We start from the raw sequence: 13,966 nt of genomic DNA, 5'->3' as shown, positions 1-13,966 counted from the left end.
GCATACTGGTACCGATTTTCAAGAACAAGGGCGATGTGCAGAACTGTAACAACTACAGAGGTATAAAGTTGATCAGCCACAGCATGAAGATTTGGGAAAGAGTAATAGAAGCTAGGTTAAGAGGGGGGGTGATGATCAGCGAGCAGCAGTACGGGTTCATGCCACGAAAGAGCACCACAGATGCGATGTTTGCTTTGAGAATGTTGATTGAGAAGTATAGAGAAGGCCAGAAAGAGTTGCATTGTGTCTTTGTAGCTTTAGAGAAAGCTTATGACAGAGTGCCGAGAGAGGAGGTGTGGTATTGTATGAGGAAGTCAGGAGTTGCAGAGAAGTATGTAGGAGTGGTGCAGGATACGTATGAGGGAAGTGTGACAATGGTGAGGTGTGCGGTTGGAATGACAGATGGGTTCAAGGTGGAGGTGGGATTACATCAAGGATCGGCTCTGAGCCCTTTCTTGTTTGCAATGGTGATGGACAGGTTGACGGACAAGATCAGGCAGGAGTCTCCATGGACGATGATGTTTGCGGATGACATTGTGATCTGTAGCGAGAGTAGGGTGCAGGTTGAGGAGAGCCTGGAGAGGTGGAGGTATGCACTGGAGAGAAGAGGAATGAAAGTCAGTAGGAGCAAGACGGAATACCTATGCGTGAATGAGAGAGAGGACAGTGGAATGGTCAGGATGCAAGGAGTGGAGGTGACAAAGGCATTTGAGTTTAAATACTTGGGGTCAACTGTATAAAGTAACCGGGAGTGCAGGAGAGAGGTGAAGAAGAGAGTGCAGGCAGGGTGGAGTGGGTGGAGAAGAGTGTCAGGAGTCATTTGAGACAGAAGGGTACCAGCAAGAGTTAAAGGGAAAGTTTACAAGATGGTTGTGAGACCAGCTATGTTATATGGTTTGGAGACAGTGGCACTGATGAAAAGACAGGAGGCGGAGCTGGAGGTGGCAGAGTTGAAGATGCTAAGATTTTCACTGGGAGTAACGAAGAAGGACAGGATTAGGAACGATTATATTAGAGGGACCGCTCAGGTTGGACGGTTTGGAGACAAAGCAAGAGAGGCAAGATTGAGATGGCTTGGACATGTGTGGAGGAGAGATGCTGAGTATATTGGGAGAAGGATGCTGAATATGGAGCTGCCAGGGAAGAGGAGAAGAGGAAGGCCAAAGAGGAGGTTTATGGATGTGGTGAGGGAAGACATGCAGGTGGCTGATGTGACAGAGGAAGACGCAGAAGACAGGAAGAAATGGAAACGGATGATCCGCTGTGGCGACCCCTAACGGGAGCAGCCGAAAGTAGTAGTAGTAGATACAATATATTAATACATTACATATATATTATACATTATATATAATATATTTATATTAATATGACAACATTTATGGGCAGTTCATCTTCATCACACGTGGCGAGCGCTGCGTTCAGCCTCATCATCAGCTAACTTGCACAACGCAAACAAAGAGTACTGCAGTGTGTGTGAGCGTGAGAGTGTATGTTAGTGTGTGTGTGTGTGTGTGTGTGTGTGTGTGTGTGTGTAGTGGTGGTTAGCGGTTTGTGTAGCGTGCCAGGGTGAGTTACTGCTCTGCCCACGTCTACATGAGGGTAACAGCTTTAATCTCTGGGGCATAAACAACAGAAAAGCAACGCAATTAGTCACCATTACACCAGTGTGTTTCATCCTGTGTTAACTTCTGACTGCTGGCTAACACATAAGGCTGCACGGTTTTGCTTACATACAGAGCACAAAATAACAACAATGCACTAAATAACAACAGTGCACAAAATAACAACAGTGCATATCAAGCACTGAAAACAAAAGGTAATTTTCATCATCATACAACAAAAAGAGAAAAAATTAAGATGAGCATGGAGTATCGAGGGCTGTGGGGTTGAAGTGTGGCGAGGTCCTGTAGGGTCAGGATAAAATCCTCTACATATCCATACACATACTGGATATTATGTTTTTATAAGTACATGTATTTTGTCTGTGCACTCAAACAAATACGTATGTTTTTTTTGTTGCTATTTTTCTCCCCAATAGGTTGTTTGCATATGACATCACGAACTACAGATGGAGGGCAGGAAGTGATTTTCTACATAGGAAGCACTATCACAAACTTTCGAAATGCCTATGTTTGGCATCATTAACTGAGAAACCACACGGAGTTTTTATTGAGTACCAAAAGTTGTTGTTCATGAGGGGGGGAAAAATGCAGAAATTGACCGAAAATGCCGGAAAAAATGGCTTGCGAACTGCCGTCTGCGGTTGGGAGGAGCGGAGTCGGATAACGCGCGTGTGTGCGGTGACCACTTCTTCAAAAAAAAAAATCACTCTTCATAACATAAGGATCATGTCCAACATATCTTACTTCCTGTTTATACCTTTCTCTCGTAATATCATCTAAACTAGCACAATTTGGGCTAAACTAGCTCCACCTCATCCATTCTGCTTTTCACCTCCTGCCCTCCATCTGAATCTCGCACGTCATCAGAATCACGTGACTGCAAACAAGCTATTGTATCCGGCCAATTACCCCACTCTTCCGAGCCGTCCCGGTCGCTGCTCCACCCCCTCTGCTGATCCGGGGAGGGCTGCAGACTACCACAAGCCTCCTTCCATACATGAGGAGTCACCAGCCACTTCTTTTCACCTGACAGTGAGGCGTTTCACCAGGGGGACGTAGCGTGTGGGAGGATCACGCTCCTTCCCCTCCCGAACAGGTGCCCCGACCAACCAGAGGAGGCGCTAGTGCAGTGACCAGGACACATACCCACATCCCAGCCGCAGACACGGCAAATTGTCTATGTAGGGATGCCCGACCAAGCCGGAGGTAACACGGGGATTCGAATCAGGATCCCCATATTGGTACCGCCACGGTACTTGGACACCCCAACAAATACATATGTTTGGATGACTCTGTGTGTGTGTGTGAGTGTGAGTGTGTGTGTGTGTGTGTGTGTGTGTGTGTGTGTGTGTGTGTGTGTGTGTGTGTGTGTGTGTGTGTGTGTGTGTACACTTGAACTTCTATCTTTGTGAGGGCCATTTTGAGTTTTTAACCATCGAAGTGAGGACATTTTTGCAAACTGAGGACATTCTGGCCGGTCCTCACTTCTTTAAGGGTCTATTTTAGGGTTAGGACTTGGGTTCAGGTTAGAATAAGGATTAGATCATGGTTAGGGTAAGGGTGAAGGTTCTGATGGTTAAAGTTAGGGTTAAGGACTAGGGAATGAATATTGTCAATGAGGGAGGGATCCTCACAGACAGAAGTACAAGAATGTGTGTGTGTGCACGCGTGTGTGTGAGTAATTGTCCCTCACCCTCACTCGGACCACGTGCTGTACGGCCTGCTCGTTTTCTCTCAGCGAGCCAACATAGGCCTCCTTCTGGAAGAGTGGGGTATTGTCGTTTACATCTACCACATTGACCCGCAGCCGGCCCGTCGTCTCCTCCCCGCCGCCGTCCTTTGCAAGTATTGTGAGTGTGAAGCGACGCATCAGCTCGTAGTCCAGACTGGTCCGCAGACGGACCCATCCTGTTTCAGCGTCCAGCGTAAACCTGAAGATTGAGAACGCAGCCTTGCAGTACCACTTTGCTGATGATACACATTAGAAAATCCCACAATGCATCGCTTGCAGAACAGAGCACGACCGGGACCGTTTACATACAGGGCAGGTGTTCATTTAGACAAAACGTAAATATGACTGTACTGTGTGTGTGTGTGTGTGTGTTTTGTTTTGCTGTATCTTACTGGTCTGGCTCATCGCTGAAGTAGTAGCGTACTGTTCCAAATGTCCCTATGTCTCCGTCTGTAGCCTGGACAGGAAAAAAAAAGAAAAAAGAAAAGAGACATGCATATATCTTTATTTTGCAACCACTCTTTGTCTTGTTAGTTTTGATTTGCTATCAAGATGTTTTGGAGAGGGACAGTTTTGTTTCAGTCATCTGCTATCATTATTTATATCTTCTGTGTTTTGTTTTTGCATGTGCAATTCTCTAACCCCTGAAGTAATGACCAGCCACTGGTAAACTGGTCCATTTTTTTTTACCTCTGCTTGAAAATCTGGTGTAAAGGGAGCTTAAGTCAAGTCATGTTTATTTGTATAGCCCAAAATCACAGGGCGTCCGGGTAGCATAGCAGTCTATTCCATTGCCTACCAACACGGGGATCGCCAGTTCAAATCTCCGTGTTACCTCTGGCTTGGTTGGGCGTCCCTACAGACACAATTGGCCGTGTCTGCGGGTGGGAAGCCGGATGTTGGTGTGTGTCCTGGTCGCTGCACTAGCACCTCCTCTGGTCAGTCGGGGTGCCTGTTCGGGGGGGATGGGACTGGGGGGAATAGCGTGATCCTCTCACGCGCTACGTCCCCCTGGTGAAACTCCTCACCGTCAGGTGAAAAGAAGAGGCTAGCGACTCCACATGTATCAGAGGAGGCATGTGGTAGTCTGCAGCCCTCCCCGGATTGGCAGAGGGGGTGGAGCAGCAGCCGGGACAGCGTGAGAGAGTGGGGTAGTTGGCCAAAGTGAAAATTGGGGAGAAATGGGGGGGGGGGATATCACAAGGTAGGCTCGAAGGGCTTTACAATCAGTACAATATAGGACAAATACAGAGGAATCCTTCCATCCTTGGACGCTAAACACGAATGAGGAGAAACTCCACAAGAAAAACCTTATAAGGAAAAAAAAAATGGCAGAAACTTCAGGAAGCGCAGCAGAGGAGGGAGCCCTCTTCCAGCACAGACTGATATGGAGTAGGTGTCAAATGCACAGAATACACAAGGTAATGTAGAATAGAAACAGTTAACGCATAACATTTAGCAAATGTTAAGAGAATGTAAGCATATTTAGTGAACCTGTGACCATCCAAGACGTCATCAGGTAACCCCAAAGACGCAGTCAAGAGCCGGCAGGACCCCGTGCCACAAAACCAGCTCATCTAATATTGAACTGTTGGCTTAAAACATGCATAGACAACTGTTGGTCAGGATCAATAAGTTTGAGTGACAATCCTGTTACCCACATACATACATGCATGCACGCACGCACACACACACACACACATTTATATATATATATATATATATATATATATATATATATATGACCATCTTCATAAGGCTGTCAAGTTGTTTGGCAGTGGCTCAGTTTTGTTTCCATAAATTCTCCTCCAGACAGCTGTCTCTATGTGGCTGTGTGTAAAAACATGAGCCTGGCATACAGTAACTCTCTTAAGGTGTTGATTGGAATGGAAACAAACAGGAGAACTGACACATTTCTTCACCTGCATTTTTATGCATTAACAAACACAACACCACTGCCCTAAAACAGGGACACGTGGTGTCACGTGCTCTGCAAAAGACGGGAATTTGAAAACCTTCCCTATAAAAAGAAACACTTTCAGGGCTCATGTGCCTTCATGAAATATCACATTAACACTATTTGGCCTTCTCTGATACACACACACGCATGCATGCCCATTTGCAAACATGGAGATACACACACACACTCAGTGTGTTGTGTCAGTGCTGACAGATCGGGCCTGGAGAGGCTGTTGTAATAGTTTAACTCAAGTGGCTGCGGAGTTGGTTGTAGGGCCGAAGCAGCACGTGGCTCCATTGTGCTCTCTCAAGCCTAACGCCAGCTACTGATACTCAATGATGGCCTCATACCAGTGATATTAAACCACGTGCCATGGAGTGCCAGGTGTGTGCATGCTTTCTCGCCAGCTGAGCACTACACCAGCTTTATTTCACTAATAAGAACACCGACCAGACAGCGGAAATGCCTGTGTGTGTGTATGTGTGTCTTTCTGCTCATCTCTAACAATGGCTTGAACTGTCAATATATTTCTTCCCTCTCCTAAGAACCCCATAATGCTGTTAATCTTAAACCTGTAATTTCACCGAGTGTTTCCATATCAACATGCGGGATGGTGAATCGATGTCTCACTAGTCCAGTGGCCCTTGCTTTGTTGTCGTTACTCACACAGCTGATCGAGCCACAACGCCAGCATCGCTGGCCATGAGGACAGAATTGGAAGGTAAATACACGCGGGGTGTTTGGGACTCCAGTCAGGTTCTTGTATTAACCTGTGAGCTTTCAACTGACACTTCTCTATGACCCCATCACTTCATGCCACTCAACCGCTGTTCTCTCTCTCTCCCCTCCTTTTCCGTCTCTCACCATATCCCTTCCCCTCCATGTCCCTTTCCTCTTCTTTTCTCTCCACCTTTCCCCTCCCGTCTGTACACTACTTTTCTCCCCACACCCTGAGCTACACCTCCTTTGCCTTTCCGCCACATATCTCCCTCAGCACACTCTTTCTCCTTGATGTTTGCCTCCCCCCTTCTCTCTCTCTCTCTCTCTCGCTCTTCCCCAGGTGATTGACAGGCCCATAAGTGCTCCAATGATAGCACTGGGGGTGTTAGCGTGACAGCTATCGAAGGTGGTGACAGGAGCTGTGCTCAGCCAGAGAGCTAATACTGGCTCTGCTTCTGCCTCCGCACCCTAGCTCCTCTTGCAACAGAGAGAGAGAGAGAGAGAGAGAGAGAGAGAGAGAGAGAGAGAGAGAGAGAGAGCGAGCAAGAGAGAGACAGAGAGACAGAGCGAGAGAAACAGAGCAAGAGAGAGAGCGAGAGAGAGGGACGATAGCCATCTCTCCATCACCCTCCTCTGCCTTCTCATCATTCACCGGCTCACTCCTTTACCCACACCAAACAATCACCATGACAGCTTGGCCCAGTCACTTTGCCAACTGCTCACCAAAGACTTTCAACTTTAGAGACAGAGGGCCTGCAGTGGGGAGATTGGTTTATGCAGGTATGAAGATGAGATGGCAGCTTCATTCTGCAGGCTTGGGGTCTTTTCACTTCACTATACTATACACTATCGTGCGTCATCGCGGTGGCTCATTCTTCCAGGGTGGCGGAGTAGGGGGGTGGTGAGGTCATGCAGAGAGACTGAATGTTAGATTTCAGCATGGAAAGAGGCAACATGAAAATGAAGCCAGGCATTGTGTCTAACCAATGTGACTAAATTCCAGCCACTACATCTTAAAATGTCTCACCCAAGGGCCTCAGAAACATTAAATCATACTGGCCAGTACATCACTGGTGTACAGGATAAAATAGGGCGAATGACTGTTTCCTGTCGATAAGAGCATACGCTGCTTAATGCATCACTTATTGAACTCGACCTTTGAACATTACGTTGGCGTAATGTGATGCGATCACTGGAGAAGAGCCCTGAAAAAACAGCAAATTCATCACAGCCTCACAGGCCGCATACGCTGTCAATCACGCCACCCCACTTCCATGAATGGTAATCACAGGCTTTGACAAATCCCGGTTGTTTGATCAGAATTAGCGAGCGCCTGAACATCTTAGATGAACAGTAGGCTCAGTGAGTGCACTGGCGAAGTTATCCCCGATGCTAAACTGCAGCACACCGGGTTATCAGAGTCAGCGTCCTTATCAAATCCAAACTAAGCTGTTTAGGAGTCAGCACACTGCTGATTGCCAATATGCACTCTGCAGGCCCTGGGGTCCTCCGGCAGTAACTACAAAAGAGAAATTAGTTCTCACTTGACCAGTTTAGTTAAATGATGTGTTTTTTCCCATCAGAAAGGAAAGCCAGGCGGCATACACAACTCTGTGCGTGCATGTGTTTGTGGTTTGTACATGCATGCCTGTGTGCGCAATACTTGTCTGTTGTTTCTGGGCGCTGTATGTTGGTGCATGTTTGTGTTTGTGTGTTTATTTAGTTTATGAGTTTTATATGCATGTGTGCATGGGTCTGATTGTGAATGTGTAAAAAAGGATGTGGACGGATATGCTTACAATAGGTGATATGTGTTTCCAGACATTTCTTATTTATTTATTCATCTATTTATTTATATATTTATCCTTTATTTTTCCAGGAAGGTCCCACTGAGACACAAGATCTCGTCTTCCAGGGAGTCCTGGTCAAGATGGCAGCACAAGCAGTTAAAAAAAAAAAACAAAAAAAAAACAACCAAAGCAATTTCACATGATAGAACACGTACACATACAAAACTACACAAAAGGAATAGTAAAATAAGAGAGGCATACAGGCGATACCAGTGATATCCATAACATAATCCCCTCAAGTCAAGGATTACGTACCTGGAATAAAGACCTGGAATAAATTTGCGTCGAACCAAACTCACTTTCAAATCCCAAAACATTTACAGTATTAACTCCCATTACTACTACACTCAGTTGGTTTCGGCATGAGGGTGGGAGTGAGTTTCCACTCATAAGTAATAGAAGAATGAGAGAGAGAGGAGAGAGAGGTGAGGTGTGGGGAAGGGTGGTGCATATTATCATCACCTCCATGATGTCAGGAACAAAGAAGAGAATGACGCTGCGCAAACTTTTCAATCTTAAGCAAGCTCATATCTGAACTGACGGCCTCCCGACATTGCTTTTTTTCCCCTCGAGATTTAAAAATGAGACATCTGAAAGGCAATCGATAAAGTCATTCACATAACCCTGTTTCTGATGAGTCAGAACCTGGGTGGGTGCATGTGTCTGAAGCTGAAAACTGTGACCCCATCAGGAACCGTTACTCCATAACACCATTACTCCATTACCCAAGCCAGAATTAGGTGGCAGTAATGATGTTTATGAAAGGAAGGAATTTAGTACCCTGTCATGGGGATCTTAAAGATCATTCATCCGTTATCCAAACTGCTTATCCTGCTCTCGGGGTCGCGGGGATGCTGGAACCTATCCCAGCAGTCATTGGGCAGCAGGCAGGGAGACACCCTTGACAGGCCGCCAGGCTGTCACAGGGTGGACACAAACGCACATTTACACCTAGGGACAATTTAGTACATCCGATTCACCTGACCAACATGTCTTGGGACTGTGGGAGGAAACCAGAGCACCTGGAGGAAACCCACACAGACACGGGGAGAACATGCAAACTCCACACAGAGGACGACCCGGGATGACCATCAAGGTTGAATTACCTCAGGGCTCGAACCCAGAACCTTCTTGTTGTGAGGCGACTGCGCTAACCACTGCGCCACTGTGCCGCCCTCTTAAAGATCAAGTACAATGAAAATCACATTTTTCAGTGTTGTCGTATTCTTTAACGAGTTTGTTAATGTAAAGTTACCCAAAATGTTAGAACTGCCATTGTAGCAAAAATATGACTTAAGCACCTTGAGAAACTAGTCTCCTGGTTTTCTTCATAATGAAAGAGTAACTAAACCCTAGAGCATTTTAACAAGTTTGCTGATATCTACAGGTTACAAACCATGTAAAGGTTAAAACATAGTAAGCTGTTCTTGTTAATCTGTGATATTAGCATAGCAGGATAAACACAGCTGCAGATAATAGCATTAATAATGGCTTTGTTGGATGCAGGTGTGCCTGAAGAACCAGCATTGACAGTACTATTTACAATTGATAGTGACTCTGTCAACGCTGATAGATGTGCTGGAACACCTACATGTACACCTAAACTCACTAAAATGGCTTAGGATTTAGTTACTCTTTAAACTGTCAGAAAACCCTAATTCGAATGGACATTTGATGAATTGTCATGATCAGTTAGTCTGTCAGTTGGTCTTTTTTCAAACTGTTGCCTTGCAACATCATGCAAGTTAGCAAGCTAGCTAGCTATCAATAAAGAGTCTTAGGGCCACGTCAACCTGCGGAGAATTGGCTGTGCTCAGAGAGGGTTAAGACAGTTATAAGGAATGCGGATGCTGGATCTATCCCAGCAGTCATAGGATGCCCTATGACTGACAATAACAATTGTCTGACTTAATTAGAATCATTAGACTGGATCCTTGACACCCATGGCTGGCTGATAAATGCCATGAATGTGGTTTTGTCTGTATGAACCGAAACATAGTGTTCCGTCAAAGAGCCCATTCTCATCCCATGATGCTTGAGCAAAACTGTTTACTTAACCCAAAACTAAACTCCTACCTCACCCTACTACCCAACCTGTATGTCAATATTCATATTTTTCACCAACCATCTTAGGAGAAAAATTCGCAGCAGAGGGTAAAAAAGTGGTTCGATCAACATTGCCACAGGAGATTTAACATTAAAGTCTATTGAACTTCCAGCGCATCTCTATACAGATTCAGAAGGGTACCTACATATGTTGACCCTTTCACAAAAGGGTGAATATATGATGCCATGGGATGAAAATGCAGTGCTTTAAAAGTGGAAACAAGTGTTTCAGTGTTAGAACCTAAATCATGGTGGAACGAAAATAAAAATTCAAAACCATTTTCTACCCTCATGGGTATCTTCCCAATCTTATGAAAAATACCCCTCTTGGAGCCCATTCCCATTATTGGCTAAAAGGATACCCATGCCCCCTGGAAGATACCCTTCCATTAATGTAATGACAGTGCACTGTGCTGTACCCTCACCTGGCAGTGGGCAAGACAATGTAGGTTCAGACCTCATCAAACCCTATTGTCCACTTAGTGCTCAGCAACCTTCATATATAGGAAGCCAATGGAACAACCACCTGGACTGAAGCCCTTATTTTTTTTTCATTGTGAGTTACCTTGGACAACCCCCATCTACTTTCTTAAAAGCTGCTTATCTGTTACTCAATTGTGTGTTCTGTCATGCCATCATATTTTTTGTTCTTTTAACGTTTCTTCACTCTGTGTTGTAAAAGCTTCAGTATGTAAGATATTTTTTGTTTAAATTTCGCCCCAAACACCGTGGACACGTTGACTCACTACTGTGACCGGGATTGGGTTGTAATAGAATACGAGTAACAGCATTATATATTCAGAATACAAAAATGATGCATCTGTATCCAGCCCATGTTGCCTATGTAGTCGTCATCAACATGGCGCCAAAGACAGTAGCCTCGGTTTTCTCTTCCAGCGCCCACTCACTGATCACATTCAACAGGGAAGAACTTTTAAGCCTCCAACGGTCCACTGGACAACAACAGACTTTTTTAAACAACTTTAATTGAAAAATGTTCCCTCGGGAATGAATAAAGTATTTCTGATTCTGATTTTAACTAAAGTCTTGGCAAGGTCTTGATCAGTACAGCCCTGTGCAGACTACGACGAAGATGCCAAAGGGGTAAGTGAGTCGGAGTGCTTGTTAAAGTGCGACAGTGAGGATTTAGAGCCACGCTCCCGTCAATCCACCTGGCGAATGTCCGCTCTCTGGCTAACCCGGTCTCACCAATCTGCGTACAATATTACACTTTGTGTGCAATGCATACGCCAAAATCCAATTTTGCGTGCAGATGATACACCAATCCTTTCCATTATTAACTTCTGTGGAGAGCTGATCCATCCAAATACCACGCATCACCTTGAACGGTCACGACGTCACCAGCGAGGCTCAGTTCGCCCAGTTCACCAGAAACGTGGGCATCCACAACCAGGGTTAGGGTCAGGGTCAGGGTTAGGTTAATAAAATAACTAAAATACTACCATTAATACCATGATTTAATTACAAAAAAAGATTGTTTCCCTTGCTTACCTGCTTGTGGATGTCCGCGCATCAGGCGAACTGGGCGAGCTGAGCCTCGCGGGCGAACTGAGCCTCGCTGGTGACGTCATGACCGTTCAAGGTGATACGTGGTATTTGGACGCATCAGCTCTCCACAGAAGTTAACGGAAAGGATTGGCGTATCACGTGCACGCAAAATTGGATTTTGGCGTATGCATTGCATGCAATGTGAAAGTGTAATATCGTGTTATTTGTATGCAGATTGGTGAGACCGGGCTCCTCTGGCCAACAAGATGGACGAACTGCTACTCCAAAATGGAAAAAACTCGGATTTTTCCTATTCTGCCGCCCTGTGTCTCATCGAAACCTGGCTTAGTGAGCATATCACGGACAGCACACTTCAACTGCTGCAGTTCCAACTCCTCCGGGCGGACCGCGAAACTGAGCTATCGGGGGGAAAAATGGGGTGGCAGCATATGCTTCTACATAAACGAAGGTTGGTGTACAGATGTCACAGTGCAGAAGAAGTCATGCAGCCCTCGCTTAGAGACCTTTTTCATTGACTGTAAACCATTCTATTCACCGTGGGAATTTCCATCATTTATTCTGGTCGGTGTCTATATCGTACCCCAGGACCATGTTAAAGAGGCGTTAAAACATCTGGCTGATCAAATTACAAACATGGAGTGCAAGTATCCAGACTCAACTAAGTGACATCTTCAGTCTAAATTGACTGCAGGTATCCCCACCCCTTATGAACATAACGACTGAAACCAACGACCAGTTTCATATGCAAATATGGGTGTGACCATTAACTAGAGTTTCAATGGCCTTGTGTACTATTCACAGAGAATTTGGGAATGTTTGCAATCACAGCATTGTAAGATGGCGACAGATGTACTTTTAGCCCCCCCCGCAGTTCAGGGATGGTCATTCCCTCTTCACATAGATGGCCTCTTTGACTCCCAGTTCAAACCAGCGTTCCTCCCTATCAAGGATGTGCACATCCTCATCCTTGAAAGAGTGGCCACTGGCCTGTAGATGGTGTAGATTGTGGAGTCCTGGCCTGACACGTTAGCTCTTCTGTGTTGTGCCATTCTCTTGGCCAGCATCTGTTTCGTTACCCCAATGTCTAAGTCACGGTAATTCCCCTGGCACTTAACTGCGTACACTATATTACTCTGTTTGTGCCAGGGGACCTGATCCTTGGGGTGGACCAACTTCTGGTTTGAAAGCAACTGAGATGCAATGTTTGGAAAATACGCCACCTCAGCTTTGTCGACTCTCCCGCCACATATGGAATCACCACTGGTTTACACTTAGGCAGCTGTTCTCTTTCTCCTCTCTTTTACTGTACACTGCATGTATACTGGTATGCTCTGTCATGTCCATTTACCTCAGGCATGTGTGTAAGTAACCTGCCAACATTATTTCAGCATCTCTGATATATATTATCTGCACCATTGCACTTTATCACCTCTTATTTCACCTGTGTAAGTCAATCCTTGTGTATATATCTGAAGATTGTTGTGTACAGCCATGAAACCGGAGTCAAATTCCATGTATGGGCAGACCTACATGGCCAACAAACATGATTCTGATTCTGATGTTTCGTTTCAAAACACTTGTATTCACATTACAGTTCCTTGTCGAATTTTGAGGAGAATACTTTTAGAATACTTTCCTCCCAATCAGTGTCGGCGTTACGGTTGGCAGTATGCGTTCACATTTTGTTGGTGAGTGAGCCCGAGCTCAAACAAAAATGGAAAACAGAATGGAAGGAAACTGGTGGGCTGCAGTGTGCAACTCAGCAAAGATAAAACACATGGAATACACCTAATTTGCCACGACAGATTTACTACATCCATCGTAGTTCATGTAGTGCGTTTGAGTGCGTCTATGTGCAGCTGCAGTGTGCAAATATATATGTTTCTCTGTAAGCCTATTTCTCTTTTAAAAAAATGACTAATCATTTTCAAATCAGCATGTGCACATTTCCTCCTGCATGCACCACGTCGGAAGTGCGCAGCAAGCAGTAATTGGCAAATAGTCAATACATACTGAGATAACGACATAGAGATAACACCAAGGAATTAGCAACAGTATTTTAAAAATATCAATCAGACAGTACAACTGTTTCACACACGCCTTTTGAGGATGTACTCTAAATGTAATCTAAATAAGTTTCATTTTTTGAGTACTGTAACTAAACATGCCATTGATTACATGTAGGATGCTGTATTCAGGCTCTAAATACTTTTTCAAAGTATTCTGCCCAACCTTGAATGTGAATGAGTTTCATGACCCAGTGCAGCAGCTGTGCAGAGTGATTCCATTTTTAATTGTCATAGCCTCGCCCTTCTAACCAATCAGAGAAGCTCAAAGGGAAGGGGCAGTTCTCCTGGCTGTCAATCAACTCTGTGCGCACAGCTTGACAAATCGGCTTGGCAGTTCTCAGATTAAGCCCCATTTAAAGTAGGCTTGTCTCCCTTAA

General features: G+C 45.1%; 1 protein-coding gene across 1 annotated transcript in view; it reads right to left on the bottom strand.

Moving 5' to 3' along the window:
* Positions 1–13,966, bottom strand: part of cdh23 (cadherin-related 23) — a 330,925-nt gene that overhangs the window by 89,790 nt on the left and 227,169 nt on the right. The window contains exons 14-15 of the mRNA XM_056291725.1: positions 3,747–3,811; positions 3,316–3,553 (exon numbers count right to left, since the gene is read on the bottom strand). Of these exons, the coding sequence (XP_056147700.1) occupies positions 3,316–3,553; positions 3,747–3,811 (303 nt within the window). The remainder of the gene's footprint in view (positions 1–3,315; positions 3,554–3,746; positions 3,812–13,966) is intronic.

This window comes from Lampris incognitus, chromosome 13 (genome assembly GCF_029633865.1).
Source record: "Lampris incognitus isolate fLamInc1 chromosome 13, fLamInc1.hap2, whole genome shotgun sequence".
NCBI classification, from domain to species: Eukaryota; Metazoa; Chordata; class Actinopteri; order Lampriformes; family Lampridae; genus Lampris; species Lampris incognitus.
The sequence above is the reverse complement of the archived record's forward strand: the minus strand, read 5'-3'. Positions and strand labels throughout refer to the sequence as shown.